The following is a 26689-nucleotide window of genomic DNA, read 5'->3' on the forward strand; positions in this document are numbered from 1 at the left end:
GTTTAGGAATTAAGTTAGCAACCAATAAAGAAGCAACCAATGTGGCAATGTTCTTGATTCTACACCGATGCTTATCAGACTGGGTGATATGGAGTGTCTTTACTGCCCTCCAGTGTTGTGGAGAGACAATCACCCTCTCTTGCAAATGCTACTTTTGACTCTGTAAGTTACTGGTAACTTAAGGAGAAATGTTTGTGTTTTGATGTTGTTTAGTCAGTAACTGACAAAGCTGTTATAACCAGTTTAAACAGTAACAGTTATCTGTCCAACACAACAACTAGCAAATGTGAAGAGCGCCATGACATGATGTTTGTTTGAGATCGAGCTCTTTAAATGTAAATCATTCCTCTCCTCTCACTAAACCTCACTACAGCTGATGTTACTGAGAAAGCGTCAGACTGACAGCAACACAGCTTACTGAGTTATTTACTCTTCCTGATGAGGATCAACCACTATTACATCAACACTCTGTGCTGCAGATTGAAAACTGTAGTGATGGACAGTTTCTGTTTTTGGACTGATCAAAGCGATTGCTTGGTATATAGTGCGAATGTATGTTTGTATGTATTGGCATCTATGCTATTGCCAAAATACCACTGTACTTCAATGTATGTTTATATTTTAAAATAATTAAAAACAGTCTACCACTTTGGTCGTGCCAAATGCCTGTTAGCAAACAAAGTACTGGATCCATGAAAGATATAAAGGAGAACAAAACTGTATGTTTAAATAGTGAAATTACCTCTCCAGCTGAAAACAAGCAGTTTTTCTGTCATTTTTGTGAAATACATCATGTATCATGATACACAGAGTCACACAGCATGCAGTCTGCAGCTACACGCCTGTGATTGAGCTGAGAACAAAGATGTTTCCTTAACTCTAAGTCTTTTAAGATGGCTTTTCAGCTGGAAAATGCGACGCTAATGTTCACTCTGGTTTTTTATCTACACTGGTCTTCATTTTATTTTTTTTTTCATTTTTTAAACAGCCCAACGCCACTTACTGCTAACCTTTATGCCAATGACAACATTTTTTCATTCAGTATTCAGCAACACACAACACACCTGTTAGATCTTTTTCTTCTACAGCCGGTTTGCACACCTGCTGTCACATGATCTAAACATGGCATCGCCCATTTGTGTGGACCCGCCCCCTTATGATAAAATAGTTCATACAAGCTTACAAAGCAAATTGAGTCTTAGTCTCAGATGTGCTTATGTTATGAATAAATAAATAAATAAATAAATAAATGGACAAATCACTTTTATACATAGCATTTGGTTTTTGTGGTCATCATTTATGGCTCCTTTAAAATGTGATGTAGAAATTATGTTGTAATAAAAATCCACTGTTCCCAATAGTGATTTGCTGATTTAACTGATTTATTCAGAGAAGAATTATGATTAAAACAGAAATTAAAAAGAAAAAGGAAAAAACGACAGAAAATTAAGGCAACATGTATTAAAACTTTTAAACCTCAGAAAATCTCATCTTTAAACTCTCTGTGTATGAGCACATTCAGAAGAGCTCAGAATCATCTCAGATCACAGTAATAGATTCCACAAAGTCCACATGTAAATCATAAGAAATTCAACATCAGTCATTATTATTCCTGTGGGGAAATAATCTCAAATTATCAGCATAATAATCACACAATCATTATAAGCTTGCAAATGACACAAAAGAAAATTGGTTTCATTCAAAATATTATTTTATAAGAATGAGAATAAGTATTTTTATAAATATAGTATTTGATTGTTTAAATAATTGTTTGCCTTGCATTGTTTTATTCACAGCATTTATTTTAGTTGAACCCAGTTAATTTGCTTGTTACCATTTTTTAGTGTAGCGTAATATTAGGTGAGTAATCTATGTGTTATAATGGCTCTATAAACAGATATAAGGGGCTGCTTGATTTTGAATGCCAACACTTAAAAAAGAAAACTGTCATACAAATTAATTACAGTGAAACAGCTCTTTACTGTTTCTGACTGATGATCACTGAACATTCACTTCTGACCAGAGATCTTTCAGTTCTTTACTCTCATACATGATCTAGCTTTACCACCCCAGATACAAACTCTTTTCATTAAGATAAAAATCTGGATAAAGTAATCAAAATAAGATCATAATTATTTTGATGGAATAACTTAATATGATGAGATGTGATGTAAATGTTTCTAAGATTAAAAAAAAACAAAGAAAGTGTTAACAATGTGTAAATTGTAAATGTAATTTGTTTATATAAATTATGGGCTGTTTAAACCACTTTATCCCATTTATGCCCCATAAAACATTTTGATTTGTAATCTATAAAAAAGTCACTTCTTGCGTTTGAAGAGGTTTGAATGAAGTTTCCTGAGTAAAGACACTGGCTGTGGTCTGTCAGTCACATGACTCATCTCTATCTGAGGCTCCTCCTCCACATTATCATTATCTGGAAAATTAGTACATTTATCTCATATAACACGTCACCAAATAAAAAAAAAATTGACTAATATTATCATGTTTCACCTCCCCTCCAACCCAATGAGCTAGCTCTGAGACCTGCTGAGATACTGTTTCACTCAAAATTGCGTAATTATATGGAAGGATAATGCATCTTCTTTTCTGATTTCGTTAATTTTAAAGTCCTTAAACAACTGCACTGCCTTTTTTATTTGAAATGATTGGGTTGTTTGAATTAACCTTTCATACTGAAGAAGTGTGGATTGCTGACAATTACAAAGTAACTATAAGATTAAGACCAACAAAGTTATAAATTCTGGAAAATTCATCAGGTATTGTACATTAGAAAGTGAATCAATGGTTATACTTTGTACATGTATATTTTGTTCCCTCAAGAACCAGATTAACCTGTAACCATAGGAACAAAAAGGAATTCATCAGAAGACGTTTTGAGTATTTATCTAACTAACCAACTCTATGTTAAAGTGTTCACTGTGTATAAGAGGCCACAGTGATGACAGTGAACCCTGAATGAGTTTTACCTTAAAGAGATTCTCCTGAATGGAAATTATAATCTATATCTTCATGATCTCTGATACCAGACTCAACATATTTAGAACACAGATAGATGTAGAGAGAATTTAATTTTCACATTTGCAAAATGTCAGTGCTGCACTAATGATCATATACCATAGATAATGTAAACATGTTTTCAGCAGACTTCCTGTACACTTGATTTAAATCTCTCACTCCACCCTTCTCATTCATGTACATCTGCAACCTAGCGACAGACACAAGATCAGCCACTCACCTTTTACCCCTCCTACACCCTGTTCAGCTGTGATGACATCATCATAGTTCTCTGGTGTGTCCACTACACCAACATGGGAAGACAAATGATAACAACAAACAATCTGAGATGTGTTAAACAGTGTCAAAGCTTCAGTTTTAAATAATCTGTCTACATTAAGTAAAACATACTTGTCATGACGTTGGAGTTTGGTCCAGCAGTAACAGCATCATCGTAATTATCTGTCATGTCTTCTGTCAAAATGTGGAGATAAATGTCACTAAATCAGCATCAGTAGCATCAGTGACTGTGTTCATGTTTGAGATTACAATATTGTTACATTACAAGTCAAACCTGTTACAACAGCTGAGCTCTGATCAGCAGTGATGACATCATCATAATTCTCTGCTATGTCCTCTACAACAAAACAAAGATATTTAAAGAATATAAAATCACACAGTGCTTATCAGATATTTTAGACATAATTACTGAACAATGTAATATGATGTTTTAACACACCGTAAAGGACAGCAGACATTTTCAAATTTTGTTTAAAAAAATGAAATATAAGGTTTTGTTCTGACAGCATGTATGAAACAGAGTACAATAACATCTGAACAGAGAGAGAAAGAAAACAATAACATCTATTTGATTATTTAATCTCATAGAATTAACATCTCTACTTAATGAAAACAGAAACACACCTGATACACTATCAGAGATCTGTCCAGCAGTGATGACATCATCATAGCTCTCTGCTGTGTCCTCTTTTGCTGATTCACCTAAACCAAACAAAAGCAGGCTGACTTTACAAACAGTGCAGTCATATTTTTACATTGTGGTTTAATGTTTAAAGATAAAATCAGGTGATTAATTTAGGAACTCACTCAACAGCCCTCTGGTGGTGACATCATCATAATATTCAGCCTTTATTCCAGTCAGAGACTTTTCTGGTAAAAGAGCAAATTTGATTACTCTTAGATAAGTTAAGTCTACAGAGAGGCTGGGAACTTGATACCAATTATCTCAATGATGCTATGTGATGATCACTGACAAACACTAGATTAGGAAAAAAAATCTTTAACAAAATTTAAACAGTGTTAAAAGTTTCTCTGTCTGATCAGGACTGTGTGGGTGTCACACTACACAGTGACTGACAGTGGTTACGCTTTAAGTGCAAAAATCTCTCAGTTGAAATGAAATGACCAATATTGTTGGTAGTGTTTCATTTAGCAGTGATTTGCTTATTGCCTTGGTATTTATTTATCTTCAATATATAACCACAAACTTGCATGTCTCGACTACCCTAACCTGCAATCTTTGTCTTTCTAACAGATTCATACTGCAACATTGACTATTAACTATAAACAATCATACATGAGTTCATAGTCAAAGCATGAACACATTAAGAAAAAAGTTAATAAGCCCCTTTAATGTAATAATTTCAGAACCTTCGGTTTCAGTAGAGTCTTTTGTGAGCTACAGTGTGTGACACCATTAAGATTATGCAGGAAATCATTCCTTCCCAACTCTTCTAATCTAAACATGAATAAAATCTTTAATCAGAGAAACAAACTAAACTCACTATTGAAGAGAATTTCACTCTGAAATAGCAAAGACAGTAAATGTTGCAAGAAAATCGTATAAAGCACAACTTAGATAGAGACTAACTGTATGTGCTGTTTAGAGGTGGGTGAAGTAATCTAAACACATGGTGAAGTAAAAGTATTGTCAATTTGATGTAATAATGACTTACAGTGCTGTGAAAATGTATTTGCCCCCTTCCCAATGTCTTCTATTTTTGCTGATTTGTCACACTTGAATGTTTCATATCATCAAACTGCTTTTAATATTCGACAAATAGAACCCAAGTAAACACACAATGCTGTTTTTTAAATGATGATTTAATTTACTGAAGGAAAAATTATGTTCAGCCCTGCCTGGCCCCATGTGAAAAAGTAATTGCCCCCTTAGCAACGAAATTAAAATGACTACTTGGCTCATTTTCACTAGCCACACCCAGGCATGATTACTGCCAGACCTGTTGAATCTAAACATCACTTAAATAGAACCGGTCTGGCAATGTAAAGCAGGCTAAAAGATCTCAAAAAGCAGCACATGATGCCATATTCTAAAGAGATTCAAATAAAGATATCATTGAAAAAACAAAAGTCATTGAAATTTACCAGTCAGGGAAGGGTTACAAAGCCATTGCTAAGGCTCTGGGGCTCCAGTAAACCAAAGTGAGAGCCATTATCCATAAATGTGAACCTTCCCGGGAGTATTTTTGAAAGACATGGATCCCATTACATCTGGTGTAAAGCTAATACCGTACTCCACCATAAGAACATCATACCAACGATCAAACATGGTGGTGGTGTGATGGTTGAGGGCCACTTCACTTCTGCAGGACCTGAACGACTTTAATGAATTACTAACTGATGGAACCATGAATTCTGCTCTCTATCAGAAAATCCTGAAGGAGAACGTCTACCCGTCAGTTTGTGACCTAAAGCTCAAGCATAGTTAAGTTAAGCAGCAGCAATGATCTGAAGTACACAAGCAAGTCCACCTCAGAATGGCTCCAAAGAAATAAAATTAAGGTTTTGGAGTGGCCGAGTCAAAGTCCTGACTTGAATCCCATTGAGATGCTGTGGCGAGACCTTAAACAGGCAGATCATGCTCAGAAACCCTCCAATGTAGCTGAATTAAAACAATTCTGTAAAGAAGAGTGGGCCAAAATTGGTTACTGCAAACATTTGATTGCAGTTTTTACTGCCAGGAGTGGCACATTTAGTTATTAGGTTTAGGGGGCAATTACTTTTTCACATGGGTGAAATAGGTTTTGAAAAAAATCTTTATCTTTATCTAATAAATGGAATAATCATTTAAAAGCTGCATTTTGTGTTTACTTGTGTTATCTCATATTAGCATTAGTGGATTTGAAACATTTAAATGTGACACCTCAGCAAAAATAGAAGAAATCATGTCAGGGCAAACACTTTTTCACAGCACTGTAGGTAGTGGGGCTGCCAGAAATCCAGACAGGATGGGGATGGAGGGAGGAGGATGGTGTTATTGAGGCTTTATCTGCTTCAACAAATGGAATACATTTAGAGTAAGACTCGATTGGTCAATAGTACTAAGGTCAAAACTGGACTGTCTGGTCCAAAATCAGTAAGTAAAACTATCTTTCCACAAAAGCAAGAGCTAAAATGCACCATGTTAAAAATGCTACTTAAGTACTGAGTGACCTAAAGAACTGCAGAGGAACATCTTAGTACATCCAGCATCTATCAGCTTCTAACCTCATTATTCCTTGTTATTCCTCTCCTTTTTGCATTTCTGGTCTAAAATAATTCAGATCTCAGTAGTCAGAAGTGTGACCAGTCACAATGCAGTATTAATGCTGTTACTAATCAAACAAAAAGGAATTAACCTTAAAAAGTCAGGACAAGAAATTAAAATGGTAAAGAATACAAGAAACTTGGATTAAGAAACATAATAATGAATTCTCTAATTTCTAAATGGTGATTGTAGTATTTTATTTGTCACACATCTTCTGGTCCTCTTACCTGAGAGAAGCTCCTCATCCACATCCTCATATCCTGAATGCTGTTCTTCAGAGATGATACTTCCTGTTAGAGGAGAGCAGAACAGTCATCAAACATGTTCAGAATGCAGAACCTCCCCCAATCCTCTGAGTGCTGTGGATCATTGTGCACTATTGGCATCCAACTTTTAATTGAGTAAAGATTTTGACACAGTACACATATTTTGCTTTGTACTTTTTCCACCCTTCACCATGCATTTTGGAAAACTATTTGTCTAACAACGAGTTTAATAAACTATATATATATATATATATATATACATAATATATATATATATATATATATATATATATATATATATATATATATATATATATATATATACACACATTTCCAAAACCGATGGGACGCTGTGCAAAACAAAATGCAATGATGTGCAAATCATGTAAAAATGAAAATAGTAAAAAGACAACATCACTAACTCATTCTTTCACTTGGTCACTTATTCAGTTATTCTGATACTCAGTCCCTAACTTTTTCACTCAATCAGCCACTAACTCATTCATACAATGTCTCGGTCACTCAATCTGTCATTCAATAGGTCACCCAGTCAATCACATAGTCAAAAACTCACTTAGTCACTCCACAGGACACTCAGTCTCTTGATCACTTACTAGATTGCTTACTATAAGTTACTCACTCAGGCTCTCCACCAAGATCACTAACATGTGGCATTCCCCCCCTCACTTCAGTCACCCTGTCACTTACTTACTTGGTGAGTCACTCGGTCACTCCATCTCTAACTCACTTTGTCACTTTCTTACTTTAGTGTCAATTGGTCAATCACTCAGACACAAAGTCTCTCACGCATTCAATCACTCACTAATTGACTGGCTTGCTTGCTCAGTGATTCCTTCAGTCCCAACAAAACACACACACACACACACGCACACATGCAAAAAAACACAAATGTTACCCCCTCCACTCTCGTTTCCTCTTCCTCCCCCCTTCTATCTCTTTCACCCTCCCTTCCTCTCCCTCACTCTCTCTCACACACACACACACACACACACAAACACACCTGCAGCTGTGTGGTTTCTCTATATGTCCAAAAATGGAAGTTTTACAGGAATTACACGGTTTAACTTCAGCTGCCTTATAGATGCTTATCAGCAGAATTAACACACTACACTACATGTAGATCTACTCTAACTGCACATTTCATCTAATATACACTAAACTCTCATTTAACTGATTTACTCTTATTATTAATGCACTGAGAAAACTAGAAGAAATGATTGATGATTCTGAACAGGATATTTATGTTAAACTGTTGAATCAAAATACATTTAAGACAATTAAATATTGCTTTAGTCACTAAGAGTGAGCAGGTATGGCTCTATATCTCTAATGTAAGTATACTTTAATTTAGTACAATAATCCTCATGCAGAACACTCCATATATCACTCACCTCTTTGAGTTGAGTCATTTCTTTTAGTGTTGTATCTGCGGTCGATCTCCTCATAGACTGCCTCAGTCAGAGTCTTACGCCTCCTCTTAGAGAGCACTGTGAGGGAGACAGAGAGAAACATGGAGCCAGTTCAGTAGAAGAGAGGACTGATGACAGATTGAAGGACTAAGGATGTTTAGAGAATGTACAGAAAGTAGATTGTAGATGATCTCTGAATCTCTCTACCTCTCCTGAGCACTCTGTTCTGGTAAAACAGCACAACCAGAAGCACTAAGGCCAGGAAGAGCAGCAATCCCAGAACCAGGAGAGACACTGGATAGATGGACGGAACAGCTGCTAGAACAGCTGGTGATGGAGTGGATGTTCTCTCTGCTGGCTGACCGACTACAAATAAAAATACAGAGTAGAAATTGTACAGAACACTGAATAATCTCTTTATAATCATTTAGAAAAATGACCTAAGACATGAATAGTACCTGTGGTGGTGGAGGTGGTGGTTGTAAATATGGCTACAGTAGTAGAAGGCACAGATATGTCTATACCTACACAAACAATACATTAAAAATAAACAGATAAAGCACAAAATCCAACATAATACTGATTTAAGTGAAATCAGTGTTAACTGGCAATTCTGATTCTGAATTTTTACAATTTAAACACTGTATATGACAAAGTAGCATTAGAAAATATGAACAAATGTAAATCAATCCACTTTTCACTGAAGACTTGCAGACTGTTAAATCTGGAATAAAGATGATCTGATTGGATTCAGAAACTCCAAAATCCAGCAGCTCCTCTGACCTGAACAGGTGACTCCAGCGTCCTGCCTGTGGGAGCAGTCAGTGTAGTTCTTCAGGGAATGAGGACAGTCCCACAGGTGAATCTCATTCCCTCTACACTTCACCCTGTTCAGCCAGATAGGTCCTTCACCAGCACCAAAGACAGCACTCCCATCAGCACTCAGCGCTGGCCCACAGCCCAGCTGCCTGCAGACCACCTGAGCATCTCTGATGTCCCAATGGTTATCACAGACGGACCCCCACTTAGCGGTATGATACACCTCCAGCCTCCCAGAGCAGCTTCTTTCTCCTCCCTTCAGCCTGAGAGGCAGGTGATCTGCACCACACATGACGAGAGTCTCAAAATTCTAAACAATACAATTTACAGTAATATACTGAAATATACTGAATGATTTCCCAGAATGACAGTACCGCAACATACAATAAACCAGTACCAGTCTTATCTTATATAACTAACCTACGTGATGTATAAACATAATACACTATTGAGGAAACCAGATTGACCTCAGTTAAATAATTCACAACAGAACCAATATGATCATGAACAGTGTGGCAAAATGTAAAGCTTATCATTTTTTAAATTAAGTTAGAGAACACTGGCAAAAATTTTATTCTCTCTTGAGTAGATAACTGAAATGAATTTCCTTCTTACTTGAGCACTGTATCTGGTAGAGAGATGAAGAGCATGTCTGAAGAGTGTGTGGCTAGCTTTGGTCTGCCATGACAACAAAAATGATTGATTATTACTGATTGCTGATTATATCATGAGCTGCAATTCATAGAAAAGTCACCAATGGAATGACAGCACAGGTAAGGTAGATGGATGACCCAGTGTATCAGAGGCTCCATGCACAGATAAAGATGACTAGAGGCCTGAGTACCCACAAGTGTTCTTCCTTCTATTCTATTAATGATTGGCACACAGTATTTACATCATACGAGAGAAAAAAAAAAGGGTAACAAAAACAAAATCATTAAAAGAACTTGATGGGTTAGAACAACGTCAGTGATGAATGCAGTGAATTCTAGACATTTATTCTAGTCACAAGGAACACTAGCTATCCAAGGACTTTAGGTCAGAGGTTAACAGCGCAACAGCTCTGCCTCCTCTCTCACTGTGTATGACTCTCCCAGTACCATGAATCCTCCCTCTTAACCTGGTAGGCCCTCCCACACCTGTCACCCATGCCATGTGCACTTATGCACTCGCATACCATAACGGACGCTGGCTTTTGAACTGTGTGCTGATAACAAGCCTGATGGTCTTCAGCCCGGAGGACACAGTGTCCATGATTTCCAAAAAGAATTTCAAATGTTGATTTGTCTGATCACAGGACACTTTTCTACTTTGTCTCAGTCCATCTCAAATGAGCTCAGGCCCAGAGAAGTTGGTGGCATATCTGGGTCCTGTTTATATATGATTTCTTCTTTGCATGGTAGAGTTTTAACTTGCATTTAAGGATGCAGTGATGAACTGTGTTCACAGACAGTGTTTTTTGGAAGTGTTCCTGAGCCCAGGCAGTGATTTCCACTACAGAATCATGTCTGTTCTTAATGCAGTGCCACCTGAGGGCCTGAAGATCTAGGCTAGTCAATATTGGTTTTCAGCCTTGTCAATGGCATACAGAGATTTCTCCGGATTGTCTAAATCTTTTAAAGCTATTATGTACCGTAGATGACGAAATCCAAGTTCTCTGCTATTTTATGTTGAGAAACATTATTCTTGAATTGTTACACTATTTGCCCATGCAGTCTTTCACAGAGTGGTCAACCCCTCCCCATATTAAATTCTGAAAGACTCAGCCTCTCTGGGATGCTCTTTTTCTACCCAGTGATGTTACTGACCTTTTGCCAAATAAACACCAGATGTTTTTTTTTTTTTTCCATTACACAACTTTACCAGTCTTTTGTTGCCCCATCCCAACTTTTTTGAAATGTGTTACTGGAATCAAATTAAAAATGGGCATATATTTTTCAAAAAACAACACAGTTTCTCAGTTTCAGCATTTCATATGTTGTGTTTGTACTATTTTCAAATACATGAAGGATATATATATATATATATATACACACACATCGCTGCTGTCGGAACAAAACCTCATTTCTCCAAAATGGTAACTTTACAGGAGAAGGAAAAAACCTACTTCATCTTCAGTGTAAGTCAATGGAACTTTTAGTTTTTTCTAAGTCATTTTGCGACATTCGTTTTAGTCCATTCATCATGAAATTTACACACAATGTAAAGGACAGGCATTTTCAAATTATGTCAAAAACTGAAAAATGGAGTTACAAGGTTTGTTCCGACAGCAGTGATATATATATATATATATATATATATATATATATATATATATATATATATATATATAGTTAGGTATGTAGTATAGTTAGTGAGGTCCTCCCATCACATCAGGAAATTGGGTTCACCTAGACTCACTACAGGGTAATTATACTTTTTAAACAATATTATAATCAGTTGTGATATATACATATTCTTACAGGTTTTTGACTATTTACATTGAGGTGAGGTGTATTAAAAGTGCTTGGTGATGTGTCGGGTCTAACTGACATCATAACACTGTCTGAAACGTTTTTGCTCATGCCAATGCATAAATGCACTATAATCTGTAGAAAGGAACTGCCTACTTGAGCAGGTAATGTGAGCCACCTCATTGCGATTATCACAGTTGTTGTGTTGCCAGAGAGAAGATGGACAATGCCACAGAGTGGAGTCATGTTTCCTACATTTCACATCATCCAGCCAGTTAGGAGCTGATTCCACTCTTGCTCTACCCCAGGACACACTGCCAGATCTTCCACAGTTCAGCTCTCGACAAACCACACTCACTGTTTGTTCCTCCATCCCATTTAAACACACGTTACCCCAGCTTTCATTGTAGAACACTTCCAGATTCCCCAGACAGCCCTCAGTGAGTCTGATCTCTTTAAATTCTGTAGGGAGAAGAATGACATTACTTTAAGTGAGTACAGTGCTATGTATTATTACTTCTAGAATTACCTAAATGTAAAATATTCTACTTCAAAAGTTTAAAATCGTCTACTTTGAATGTCTTTTGAACGCTTATTTTCACCTGGAATGCATATCAGTGGTCTGAAATGTGTTGTACGTATAACATTTTCAGAGACTGCATAGCTTTTAAGGATTATCAGATGCAGAATTATTTTTCAGCTACAGTTGGCTCAAAATTTCAATTAAAAGAACATTTGACATATTTTACCTGAGCACAGGGACGTCTCGTTCCCCTCACACTCCACCTCATTCAGCCATATAGGTCCAGTTCCAGGTCCAAACCAGGCTGGTACCAGAGCACTGAGGGCCACTCCACACTGCAGTTGTCTGCAAACCACCTGCGCATCCTTAATATCCCACAAGTCATCATTCACTGTCCCCCATGAGCCACTGTGGAAAACCTCCTGCACAGTCTCCCCCAGAACCAACCAGCCTGATGGAGCTGTGAGCTGATTTAAACTTACCTACACACACACACACACACACACACACACACACACACACACACACACAAACATACACACACACACACATAAGGCAGTTAAATTATTCACACATTATATCTGTGTGGTCCTCATTACACTTGCCTTTGGCATAAGGAAGAAAGTTTGTGTCAAAGTCCTTTGACTTTGAACAATAAAGATTAAAATACATTTTGGTAAAATATTTTATATTTTAAAGATATTTTAGGAAGATTGTTAGCCATTTTGATATTTAGCTGCAATAATTTTTACCAGAGCAGGTGATTGAGAGCTGTTCTCTGGAGCTGCAGTTGACTGCTTGTGCGCTGCTGCAGTTCCCCAGATGAGCTTCACTCCCAGAACAACTGAAACCCGTCATACACATGTGTCTGTGTTCAGGACTGGAGAAGTTGAACACAGAGCCACAGCCCAGCTGTCTCCAGACCACAGAGGCCTCAGACTCACTCCAGGAGTCCAGCAGAACTCTCCTCCAGTCTTGCGTGAAGTACACCTCCACCTCCCCCTCACACTCCATCCCTCCAAAGAGCCGCACTCGCCCCTCATGAAACGCCAGAGAGGAACCTGAAGAAGAAAAAACATCATTGAACTAAAATAATTTTTGTTTGACTGAGGGAGCCTTACACCTACACAGGCATTTTTTGAGATGGACACTATGATTCATAGATCTCACCACTGCAGATGACTCCAGCATCTTGTTTATGAGAGCATGCAGTTCGACTCCATGATGAAATGGGACAATTTGACAGATGTTTTTCATTCCCCTGACAATCAAATACATCAGCCCAGATCCGGCCACTCCCCTCCCCAAACCAGTCTGAACCCAACACAGTCACAGCACTCTCACACTTCAGCTGACCACAGAGGACACTGGCAGCTCTCATATCCCAGCTTACATCACACACTGCGCCCCACTCACTGAGGTACTGGAGCTCCACTCGACCAGAACAGGAGTCAGAGCCGTTCACCAGCTGAGCCTGAGTGTGACCTGAATCAGTATCGCATTAGAGAAATATACATGCATGAGGGCAATTCAGTACCATTTATTGTGACAAGCAGTGGCAAAGCTTACTGATAATTTTAAATAATTAATCTCATTTAAAATTAAACTCAATTATAAATGAATATTTTACCGGCGCACACCAGACCCACATCACTGTCATGGGAGCAATTGTGTTTGAGTGAAGATGATGTTGGACAGAAGTAAATCTGAGATTCGTTGCCTCTACACTGAAGCCCCTCTGACCACACCTGACCCTCCCCTCTGCCTCCCCTTTTCTAGAAAGCTCAATTGCCATCAGAGAGCTTACTCTACTATTGAGAAAGAAGCGTTAGCTCTAGTTTTGGCAGTACAACATTTTGAGGTTTATCTGGCAGGGGCTGGTGGCAATATTACAGTTTATACTGATCATAATTCCCTGACTTTCTTATCAAAATTTAAAACTTATATATATATATATATATATCTGTGAGGGTCCATGGGGTTCCTGACCTTTTTTTTTTTTTTTTTTTACCCTGTTCTTCAGTGGTCAGGAACCCCATGGACCCTCACAGAGCAGGTACTATTTGGGTGGTGGATCATTCTCAGCACTGCAGTAACACTGACGTGGTGGTGGTGTGTTAGTTTGTGTTGCGCTGGTCTGAGTGGATCAGACACAGCAGTGCTACTGGAGTTTTAAACACCTCAGTGTCACTGCTGGACTGAGAATAGTCCACCAACCAAAAATATCCAGCCAACAGTGTCCTGTGACCACTGATAAAGAACTAGAGGATGGCCAACACAAACTGTGCAGCAGCAGATGAGCAATCGTCTCTGACTTCACATCTACAAGGTGAACTGACAAGGTAGGAATGTGTAATAGAGTGGACAGTGAGTGGACACAGTGTTTAAAAACTCCAGCAGCACTGCTGTGTCTGATCCACTCGTACCAGCACAACACACGCTAACACACCACCACCACGTCGGTGTTACTTCAGTGCTGAGAATGATCTACCACCCAAATAGTACCTGCTCTGTGAGGGTCCATGGGGGTCCTGACCACTGAAGAACAGGGTAAAAGGGGGGCTAACAAAGTATGCAGAGAAACAGATGGACTACAGTCTGTAATTGTAGAACTACAAAGTGCACCTATATAGTAAGTGGAGCTGATAAAATGGACAATTAGCGTAGAAACAATGAGGTGGTCATAATGTTATGCCTGATCGGTGTACAGTCCCAGACATTTGTAAAATATACTGGAAGTAAATTTATGTGGAGTTTGTGTGTGTGTATATAAACATGACAAAAATCTATAATGAAACAAGTGGAAACTCTTACTTCTTACTCTGACCTCAATTCAATTAATAATGTATTATTGAAGGATTGTTTATAAAAGCACTGTACTGAAGATTACCTGAACAAATGACTCCCGCATCTTCATCATGACTACAGTAATGTTCACCCCATTCTGGGAATATACAGTTCTTCAGTGAAGACTCTGACCCACTACAGTCCACATTATTCATCCAGATTGGTCCTGATCCTGGTCCAAAGTGAGCATCACTCAGTGTCTACAGCCTCTCCACAGCGTAGCTCTCTACACACCACTGCAGCATCACTCATATCCCAATTATAACCACACACTGTTCCCCACTGATCATCATGAAGAACCTCCACTCTCCCAGCACAGCGACTGTCACCATCCACCGACCTCAAACTGTCTGTACAACGGAGAGAGAGAGAGAGAGAGAGAGAGAGAGCACAAAGATACATGAAAATACATGCACACACAAGCATCACACCATATGTGCTTGTTGAACATTTCACTCAAAAACCATGGGCATTAATATGGAGCCTCAACTCTTATGCAAAGACTTTTCACTTTTTCAACATGGCTGAATGATCTGCTTCCATTCACCCAGCAGAGTATTAATGCAGTTTGGCAGTGATGCTGGCCGATAAGACCTGTCTCTCATTCAGTGTTCCAATGAACGCTGAGGTCAGGGCTTTGTGCAGGTGTAGCAGTATAGTTCTTATCCAGCAACTCAGCAAAAAGCACTTTGTTTTGTGCATGAGAGCATCATCATGCTGGAAAAGGAAATGCCTTCCCCAAACTGCCGCACACATTGAAGCAGACAGTTCTCTAGAATGTTACATGTGCTGTTACATCAAGATTTCAGTTAGTGTAGTTAGCTAAAAATCTTTGTAGCTAATAGCTGTAGTCGCTGAAATGTAGCTAGTAGCTGTAGCGCCTACAAATTTTTGTGTAGCTATAGAGATCATTTTCGCTACAATTTCGTGCAATCTGTGCAAAATATTAAACATAGAACGCGGTCGCTAACTGGGCTGGTGGTGACTGTGCAATCCTGACTGAGCCGCCGACAGTTCGAGCAAACGGGCACACACTGGCCCCACATGCTGATCACCCCTTACTAGTAGGCTTAGCTCAGTGGTCGCAACCGAAATGTTAAGAAGAGCCATTTTGTCCTTTAAACAAACATGAAACCCCCTTGGGAGGCACAACATTTTATGTCTGTTTTACCATCATGGCTGTAAGTGTTTCTCAGTATGTGCTGATGTACTAGTACAGGCTGAAAATATAAATAAATGCAAACTCAGACTTACTTTGCTCTACTTTAAGATTTAGCTTAGCTATAGCCGCTTTTCTTGAACCGCAGACAGGAAACGTTTCCGCGAGTTTCTTGCAAAATGTCTCTCAATGTTCAACTTTTTACGAGGCTGAAGTTGCTTCTCATTCTCCTGCTTCTTGTTCGAATTGTTCCATTTCACCTTTGGTGTCTGAGGCGCCAGATTGTACTGCTGTGCCATTTAAGGTGGAACGGGACAATCTGAATGAGAAGCAGGAGAATGAGAAGCGACTTCAGCTTCGCGAGTTGTTGCAGATTAAACTTATGGAGAAACCAGCTGAGTGCTTATAAATGTAAATAAGTCCACTGATCTTCAAATTATCGATGTTTGTCTTAAATCTCTCTCTTTGCCTTTTCGTTGTCTGCACTGCTGTGTGACCAGCAGTCTGCGCTGATCTTCAGCAGTAAAGGTTGGTGAATTAGCAGTTCTACATTAACTCCAGCATTTAAGACCCTTTATTGTGAAAACTGTGTTAGAACTGTGTGTTATAACGAGTTTACAGTAAAGGAGGATTATGTTATTTTACCTAAAAATCTAGTTCTGCTGTGGAGCCGCAACAGCTCTGCAGTAGTGGAGAGATTATTCAGGCCTGATTCTCACCCCAAACAGAGCCAGGGTCACTGATGAGAATTTTGAGGCTGAAGTATTGCTTGTGTTTAACAAAGGACTCTGAATGTCATGTCTGTTCATATCTTGCTGAAATGCTTAAATTGGAGCAGTTTTTTTCCAACAGTTGACAATGCTTTTGTAACCCCGTGGGTCAGCTCTAGTACTAAACTAGTTGTTATGGGTTTCGAATGGACCAGTATAGGTTCGCTCAGGGAGCAGCACTTTACATAAAATATTAAAGAAAAGAGACGAGACCAGTGCAGATAAAATTATACGAGTTTGTATTAAGAAATGAATTTGGGATTTCTTAGTTTCGAAAGAAGTAATAAACTTCACCAAAATAAGTACAGCAATGAAAACAAATAGTAAAATAAAAACAATACAATGAGGACCTTTCAAGTGTTCACAAAAGCTTCAATTACCCTCTAATTCAAACAATCAACTGGCATCTTCTTTCTTTTTTTTTTTAGATATTCACCTTGCGCTGATCAATATATTTAATTTCATTGACGCAGTCCTTGAACAATCAGTAGTTTACCTATTTTTTCAGTTTGTCAGTCTAATTGGTGCACTCTATTAAAGTTTCAGTAATTAATTAGCTTCTTATATCTGTATTTACAGTTAGGATTTAGGATTTAAGTCGGCTAATGTAAGTATTAATCTTCATTTATGGTTTAGATGTTAGTTTTAGCTTTAAATTCTAGTTTATGAAGTGCTACTTATGGTTTTAGTTTCCACTTATTTTGGTTCCCTCAATGCTCAAACCTTAAGCAATGAACCCTTGTTCTTTTAAAACAAAACTATTAAAACATGAATTAAACAACAAAACAAACAAATGTCAATCAACCAGACAATAACCAAGATGCAAATTCAACCTCTTTCTCAACTGTCCATAAAAATGTTAGAGCTATAAGTGGTTCGAAAATGAAATAAAATGTGTCTCCCCTTTTTGTTGTCTTATTTTTTTCAAGCTCAGTTCACTGGGGAAATTGCAATTTTCAGTCCTACCACCCTGTTGAGTGTAGTCACCAAGAGAAAAGTGCGTCTATAGTGCTCGAACTCGAAAGTCTGTTGAGTTGTCCTCTAGACGTGGGCTTGGCTCGCCATCTAGTGTCCAAACGGGTGCATACGCCACGTGCAACCGAATGCAGGGGAGAGTTGAAACAAACCAAAAAAAAAAACTGACCTGTTCACAAAAACAGCGTCTTAATACACCCACACACATTGTTCAAAACCAGTTTACAAAGCAAATTTCACTTTTCTTTTCCAATGTATATACATTTGTACCCTCGTAACACCACATGACAAGATTACTTTTCGGTAGTACAAAATGGCGGTTAGCATTCACCAATGGCACTTCTAGCATAGGCTGTAACAGCAGCTAAGCTAGTTAGCTGTTACTTTATCTACACATACAACTATTTACATCAAAAATATACGTAACACACTCACCAAATCCAATCCAGTATAAATCGAAATCGTCGTTTCAGACGTATTTCAGCTCAAAGTTCACCCTCAGCAGTCATTTGAATGACGAAGAGTATTCCAGTCAACAGCTCAGAGTAAGTACAAGCACCTCAATTGTCCTATTTGGTTAACTGTCTAGTAGCTTCCAGTCTCAAATGTCTAGTGGTTCTAGGTATCAGAAATTCTTTAGAATACTCATTTGTCAAGTATATCTTCCAAGTTTTTCTTTGTTATTTTATTTCAGTGCTCTCTTCTAACCCTAACTCTGCGTCTTCTTCACAGAATGTCTCTCGGGGGTAGGCGGAGGTAACACCCACTTAGCGCTGATTGGCCATCTCTCGTTCAGACCATGACTTGTCAAAGAACTATTGGCTGTTGATTTATGCTCACTTTATTTTCTTTACTCATCTATTTTGACTTTTTTTAAACTGTTATACTGTTTCTTAAAAAAAATCATTAAATTTGTTATTATTCCACTGTGTGTCTGCATTTAATTTGTGGCCATTTGAAACCTGGGTTACACCTTGCACAAAATTTTCTGGTTTTTATTCGGTTATTTTAGTTGATTTTTGTAAGGAAAATCCTGGAATGATTGACTTTGCCTTTAGTTAGTCTACATTTTTGTTGGATATGACACCTTTGTTGTGTAAGTTTGATTGTTGGTTACACTTAAACTTACTTTTTTACACTTAAATTTTTTTCGGGTACATGATTAAATGCAGTGTCTTGTTCACAGTTGGGCTTGTTTGGTGTGTCAGGTGAAGATTCACAAACAGTCCACAATCATGCTTTCTGGAAAAGTAGCTAAATTGTAGCTAACTACTAATTTTTCAGTAGCTATCCCAACCCTGATATCACTTCACTGGAAGTAAGTTTGTTTTTGTATTTTGTTTCTTATTCCAAATATATGATCTAATATATGATCTATGCTTTTGGGCAGTTAATGTTCTCCATTCACCAGATAACCAGATTGACCAGTCAGACTGCCAGATGAAAAAGTTTGCTTCATCACTCCAGAGGACACATTCCCATGTCTAATCTAATGGCAGTGAGCTTTACGCCACTTTAGCTGATGCTTGGCAGTGCACATAGTGTGCAGGCTTGTTTATGCTGCTCCTGAAGTTATATTGAAATGAGTGGAGTAATATGGAAATATTTCATATATAAAGATGTATAAATAAAGATGTATAAATTGTGAGTTCAGACATGCAGACTTGTGAGCAGTGATAAAGGTGAGAAGTTCAGAAAGAAAGCAATGTAGTTTGAAGATGGTTTCTTTGCTCTCAGTGGTTACAGCAGAAGATGAGGAGAGAAGAGAGAGAGAGAGAGAGAGAGAGAGAGAGGGGCTCAGAATAACTAATCCAGCGACAGGCCAGTCTTTGTCCTCCTCTACTCACCTCATCACTTAGCTGCCACTGCTGTAGACTGTTTACCTCTGTCGAACTCGGTTAGTCTGGAAATCAGTAACAGAGATGATCTCGGTCGGTGTTCGATCAATGTGAAGTTTCCTGACGGAGGTAAAAGCAGCAGCAGCTAAGTGATGAGGTGAGTAGAGAAGGATTAAGACTGACCTGTTGCTCTGAGCTCTCTCTCTCAGCCCCACCTTCTCTCCACTTATCCATTTTGCTAAGTTACCTGTACTGCACATTTTTGATTTAATACTGTAGCGCAGGCAAAGTCGCGTGAAGCCTCTGGCACTACAACATTATTATTATAACAACATTATATTATATAATAACAACATTATAACAACATTATTGCTTGTTTATTTTATATGCACTTTAAGAAGACCAATCACATGAGAAATCGGGGAGTAGAAGGCCAGGACGTTTTTTTTTTTTGTTGTTGTTTTTTCAGAGAAATGGACTAATCTAAGTGGATCTATACATGGAAATATTTCAAACATGAAGATTGTATATTTGTACAGTATTAATTGTGTTTAGACATACACACATGTGAGCAGTGAAAAAGGTGAGAAGTTCAGAAATCAAGGCTCAGCTTTGGTACACTGAGACTAAAAGTTCTGAGACTAAAACTGTAGAATGATCCAGTTCATTCTGTTCAACAACTATGCAAATGCAATGTAGTTCAAAGCTGTGCTGCTGTCCTGGAATTTTGCCTTATTTGTCTAAAATGTGATTACCAAAAGATCATTGTGGTAGAAATCTCCCCAACAACAATATTTATTAAATTGAGGCCATTCTAAAAACTCTGGTCATCTTTTGTGTTTTATCTGCTAATTTGCCTGCAGTCGCTCATAAGGCTTCTTATTGGTGGCTCGTGCTTGGACGTTTGTGATGTAATTGATGCTCCCTAAACTCTCTGTTTCACACAAAATTGACTGACTTCATTACAAATATCAATAACTTACACAAATTGACATTTTACATCCATCAATCGAAAACTACTGAAGAAATTATTCATGTATGCGAACATAAAACTAACTTTCGCTCAGAAGATTTTGCTTTCTTTTTACATTCCCGGAGCTGTCAGTTGATGTTAGCTCACTTCAGCATTAAAAACTAGCAAGTTAAGGTTAGCAAAGGTTTGATTTATAGCTATTCATATACAACCCCATTTACAAAAAAGTTGGGACGCTGTGCAAAATGTACATAAAAATAAAATGCAATGATGTGCAAATCATTTAAACCCAGTATTTAATTGAAAATAGTACTAAGATGCCATATCCAATGTTGAAATTGAGAAATGTTATTGTTTTTGCAAAAATATATGCCCATTTTGAACACGTTCCAAAAAAGTTGGGACAGGGGCAACAAAACGCTGGTAAAGTTGTGTAATGCTAAAAAAAAAACACCTGGTGGTTGATGGCAGCAGGTCAGTAACATGATACGGGTATAAAAAGAGCATCTCAGAGAGGCTGAGTCTTTCAGAAGTAAAGATGAGGAGGGGTTCACCACCCTGTGAAATACTGCACGATCAAATAGTGCAACAATCCAAGAACAATGTTTCTCAACATAAATAGCAAAGAACTTTTGCTTTTCATCATCTATGGTACATAATATCATTAAAGGGTTCATAGAATCAGGAGAAATCTCTGTATGTAAGGGGCAAGGCCATGCATTTGCTGGCCATGATCTTTGGGCCCTCAGACAGCACTGTATTAACAACAGGCATTATTCTGTAGTGAAAATCACAGCATGGGCTCAGGAACACTTCTGAAAAGGACTGTCTGTGAAAACAGTTTATTAATGCATCCAGAAATGCAAGGTAAAACTCTAAAACACAAAGAAGAAACCACATATAAACAGGATCTAGAAATGTTGTCACCTTCTTTGGGCGTGAGCTCATTTAAAATGGACTGAGGTGAAGTGGAAAAGTGTCCTGTGGTCTGACAAACCAACATTTGAAATTCTTTTTGGAAATCATGGACACTGTGTCCTCTGGGCTCAAGGCCACTCAGCTTGTTATCAGTGCACAGTTCAAATGCCAGTATTCATGATGCTATAGGGGTACAATAGTGCACATGGCACATCTCTGAAGGCACCATTAATACTGAATGATATATACATGTTTTGGCAACATATGCTGCCATCCAGACAACGATTTTTTCAGGGAAGGCCTTGCTTATTTCAGCAAGACAATGCCAAACCACATTGTGCATGTGTTACAATAGCAATGCTCCATATTAAGAGTCCTGATGCTAAACTGGCCTGCCTGCAGTCCAGATCTGTCACCCACTGATAACATTTGGCACATTATGAAATGAAAAATACAACAAAGGGGACCCCGAACTGTTGAGCCGCTGAAATCCTATATCAAGCAAGAATGGAAAAACATTTCACTTTCAAAACTACAGCATTTGGTCTCCTCAGTTCCCAAACACTTACAGAGTGTTGTTAAAAGAAGAGGTGATGAAACACAGTGGTGAACATGCCCCCGTCCCAAATTTTTGGAACGTGTTGTTGGCATCAAATTCAAAATGGGTATATATTTTTCAAAAAAACAATAAAATTTCTCAGTTTTACCATTCAAAATATTGTTTTTGTAGTATTTTCCTTTAAATATATGATTCACATGATTTGCATATCATTACGTTCTTTTTTTATTTACATTCTGCACAGCGTCCCAACTTTTTTGGAAATAGGGTTGTATATATACTGCCCTCCACAACTCCACAAATATTGGCACCCTTAGTAAACATGAGAAAAAGAGGCTATAAAAACATCCTTTTGATCTTTCATTCAAAATAGTAACAACAATCAAACATTTATTTGAAGTACAACTAAAAGAAAAACCTAAACCTTGTCATGAAATATAAATCTATGTGTTTCACAATTATTGGCACCACTTCATGTACTTCCTTTATGCAGCCTCTCTGTACAAAGATAATAGCTCTGAGTCTTAAATGCTTAATGATCTGAGATCATTCCTCCATACAGAATCTCTCCAGATGCTTTTAATTTCAAAATCCACACCCTACAGGTTTTCTGTGAGTTTAGGACAGCAGACAGGGACGACCATGGCAAATCCTGTGGACAATGAAACATTTTCTTGTGTTGACTTTGAGGTGTGATTTAGATCACTGTCCTGCTGCAAGATCTGACCACAGTCCAGTTGAAGCATCCTGGCTGAGACAGTCAGGTTTTGATTCGTCATCTGCTGGTACTTGATAGAACCATCCTTTATCCTGGCAGATTCCTAACATCTGCAGTTGGTTTATCCTTCTTAGTTATTGTCCTGACAGTGGAAATTAGCATTTTTAACCATTTTCTGATTTGTGCAGCTCAACAAACTTTAGTTGGACATCATTGCTGTTTTCTCTGGTCTTTCTCCTGATGACTGAAGGAATTTGGCCTGTGTGTCACCTCATATTCATACCCCAGTTTGAAACAGGAAGTCATGGCTGACCATTTACATGTTACTAATAACTCAGGTGAGCTTATGAACATAAAATATAAATGAGAATATTCTTTAGTAAGATTTCACTCTGAAGAATCTCTAGAGGTGTCACCAAATGTGTCAAATACAGTTTTGAAAAAAATATTGATTAGACTACTGAGTTTGATAGTTCATGTTTATTAATGTTAAAGAGCTCATACTGTGGATTACTTGATTTTTCTTATTTGAAATGAGTAAGTTTGATGTAGGATGGCAAAGGAGTATTGTTAAAAATTTCAAAATATACTGTTTACTCCCCAATACATATAGTCCATACACGGATATGAACATGCAAAACAGATCGTTTTAAATTTGACATCACAAAAACAAGACATTACACAGATTCAACTATTCAGCCTATTCAGTGCAGCTCTAAGCATTCATGTTTAAAATTTCTCATTATGACAGATCAGTCACAGAAATAATTCCCAATTATTAAAGTGCTCTTGACTTAACCTACCTCATATAAAACTTAAACAAGAGTACAAAGTACAGAGTCATGGCTTAAAACCACTGAAAAAACAAAGAGAGAGAGTGAGAGAGAGAGAGAGAGAGGCTTGAAATGTTATATCTGAGATTCTTTTATAGTGAGAATGAACTTACCAGCTGTGGTGAGTGTGATTGTGGAGGACAGAAGAATGAGGGCCACACAGCTGTCCATCTCCCTCTGACCTGCACACAGTCCGTTCAACTCAGCAGTAGAACAAGCTTCACCTCCACTCCCCCAGAGAGACTGAAGAAACTGAGAGAGAGGGAGAGAGAGAGAGAGAGAGAGAGAGAGAGAGGCTCCCCACAGCCGCCAATCACACTCACTATGACCTTATTAGAAAGAGGAGAGAGAAATCATCAACATTTCAGTGACAATCAGAGGAGGCATTTTTTTCTTTCTCCATATTTATCAAAAGAGCGTCAACACTGATGAACAGAACTCCACCTCCGTCTCTAGAGGTGTGTGTGTGAGGAGAGATGCCCGCAGCAGTGTGGTGAGAAACACACCAACATACAGGAGACTGACTTCAGAGAGAGGAAACACTCCAGTGTAATACAGCATTAATGCTGCACCTGCAGAGAGCTGATCCACACACTGATAACCATCACACACACACACATACACACACATACACACACACACACACACACACTGCTCTGAGTTAGAACACACAGAAATACTATTTCATCACTCAGTAAGTTAAAACTAAACTAAACTTATTTACAGATGTTATTTTACTCATAAAGGAATTGAGGAACATGCTGCTTTTTGATCATTTTGCAATACAGAGAGCTCAGTGTAATAAAATCATGATCAAATACAAATACAGAATAACAATTTAATAAAGACCATTTATTTTAATAATATATATATATATATATATATACCTTTTTATCACAGTCATTTAACTGATCTCGATTACGCACAAATTTAAAGTACAGCTCTTGGTTTGATCATTTTCTTCTCCACAAGATGACAGCAGAGGATTATCAGTGAATTAAGTAATTCTGAGCTGAAGGCGGTGCTGAAGTCACTGCTGGTGTCCTAATCTGGGTTCTGTGGTCTCTCAGATGTATAAAATAGGGTAAAAAGTACCACAAACATTTTAATAACATTTCTTGTTGCTTTCATTTCAACGCTTTAATTTAAATGTAAATCATCTGCATCTCTGCTCAGCATCAGTTCCCTACAGGTGTGAATAATAATTCTGAAATACTGAAAATACTACAAAAACAACATATCAAATGCTGAAACTGAGAACTTATATTGTTTTTTGAAAAATATATGCCCATTTTGAATTTTACGCCAACAACAAGTTCCCAAAAAGTTGGGACAGGGACATGTTTACCACTGTGTTTCATCACCTCCTCTTTTAACAACAAGCATTTGTAAGCATTTGGAAACCTATACCATCATAAATACTGACTTTTGAACAGTGTGCTGATAACAAGCTGGGCGGTCTTTAGCCTGGAGGACACAGTGTCCATGATTTCCAAAAAGAATTTCAAATGTTGATTTGTTGGACCACAGGACACTTTTCACCTCAGTCTGTTTTAAATGAGCTCAGGCAACGTTTCTGGATCCTGTTTATGTATGATTTCTTCTTTGCATTTTAGAGTTTTAACTTGTATTTGTAGATGCATTGATGAACTGTGTTCACAGACAGTGGTTTTCAAAAGTGTTCCTGAGTCCATGCAGTGATTTCCACTACAGAATCATGTCTGTTTTTAATGCAGTACTGCCTTACATAGATTTCTCCAGGTTCTCTGAATCTTTTAATGATATTATGCACCATAGATCACGAAATTCCCAAGTTCTTTGCTATTTATACGTTGAGAAATGTTACTCTTGAATCTTGATTTGATTGTGCAGTCTTTCACAGAGTGGTGAACCCCTCCTCATCTTTACTTCTGAAAGACTCAGCCTCTTTGAGATGCTCTTTTATGCTCAATCATGTTACTGACCTGTTGCAAATTAACAACCAGGTGTTGTTTTAGCATTACACAACTTTACCAGCCTTTTGTTGCCCCGTCCCAACTTTTTTGGAATGTGTTGTTGGCATCAAATCCAAAATGGACAAATATTTTTCAAAAAACAATAACATTTTTCAGTTTCAACATTTGATATGTTGTCTTTGTACTAATTTCAATGAAATATAGGGTTAAAATGATCTGCACATAATAGCATTTGGTTTTTATTTACATTTTGCACAGCATCCTAACATTTTTGGAAATGGGGTTGTGTAAGAAAATAATCAGTGTCCAATAGTTCAATGCAGTAATGTTTTACTCTTTAAAAATCATATTAAAGTAATAATAAACATTAATAATTCTATGTTTAATGTACTAAGAAAAGAAGATCACTCCAATGAAGGTCATCTTTAAACTGTAAGCTGTGCTCTGTCATTTCTGAGGAGAGTTCAGGATTTGTTGCTGAAATAATAAATGAGGTATAAAGAAAATAACCATTAAATTAATGTTGTATATGAAAACACTGTGACAGTCCTATAATTACATTTCTGACTAACATCTATAACATCATTTTCACTGCAGTCTGTTCACAGCACAGTCCTTGTGGATTTAAAACATTTTACTGAAGTTTTAGATTTTTTTTTAATTTAGAGGGAGGGACATGGGAACAGTAGCTCTGAAAGCATCCAAATTGTGCAAGGTCAAAGTAGGTCACAAGTCGACAGACCAGGCCCTGTCTGTAAATACATATTTAAAAAAGAAATTCCCAAATTATAATAAAAACTGCTGTGGGACTCTAGTTGGGGTGTGTGGGATAGAGTTGTTTAGGTGTGTGTAGTAGAGGTAGCAGTGTATGTGTGTGTGGGTGTGTGCACGTTTGTTTTAATATCCTGGTGGGGATCAACATCTGACTGCACGCCTAGCTGAGGACCAATTGCTCAATGAGCAACAGCTCTCTGATCCCCACAGGCACAACCATTGCAAATGATAGAAAACTTACATGCCTAGCAGTTTTGCTAAAAACGGTTCCCCACAGGGAAGGTTAACTGAAC

At 37.8% G+C, this 26689-nt stretch overlaps 1 protein-coding gene across 7 annotated transcripts; it reads right to left on the reverse strand.

Moving 5' to 3' along the window:
- Positions 1–1285: 1285 nt before the first annotated feature.
- Positions 1286–18566, reverse strand: LOC118803093 (antigen WC1.1-like). 7 transcript variants are annotated; one of them, XM_036563598.1, is made up of 16 exons: positions 18264–18566; positions 17841–17997; positions 14968–15274; positions 13248–13562; positions 12830–13138; positions 9066–9380; positions 8741–8806; positions 8490–8648; positions 8265–8360; positions 6814–6876; positions 4126–4188; positions 3943–4020; positions 3593–3655; positions 3430–3492; positions 3260–3322; positions 1286–2437 (listed from the first exon to the last, which is right to left on the reverse strand). In XM_036563598.1, exons 3-16 carry the CDS (start codon positions 15077–15079, stop codon positions 2322–2324), a joined length of 1881 nt encoding a protein of 626 aa, XP_036419491.1. In that variant the 5' UTR covers positions 15080–15274; positions 17841–17997; positions 18264–18566; the 3' UTR covers positions 1286–2321. The 7 variants fall into 7 exon arrangements, with proteins under 7 accessions (XP_036419491.1, XP_036419495.1, XP_036419494.1 ...); XM_036563602.1 differs by having other exon boundaries at positions 13494–13562; positions 17820–17997; XM_036563601.1 differs by having other exon boundaries at positions 3430–3489; positions 17820–17997.
- Positions 18567–26689: the final 8123 nt, after the last annotated feature.

Source organism: Colossoma macropomum, unplaced genomic scaffold (genome assembly GCF_904425465.1).
Source record: "Colossoma macropomum unplaced genomic scaffold, Colossoma_macropomum, whole genome shotgun sequence".
NCBI lineage: Eukaryota > Metazoa > Chordata > Actinopteri > Characiformes > Serrasalmidae > Colossoma > Colossoma macropomum.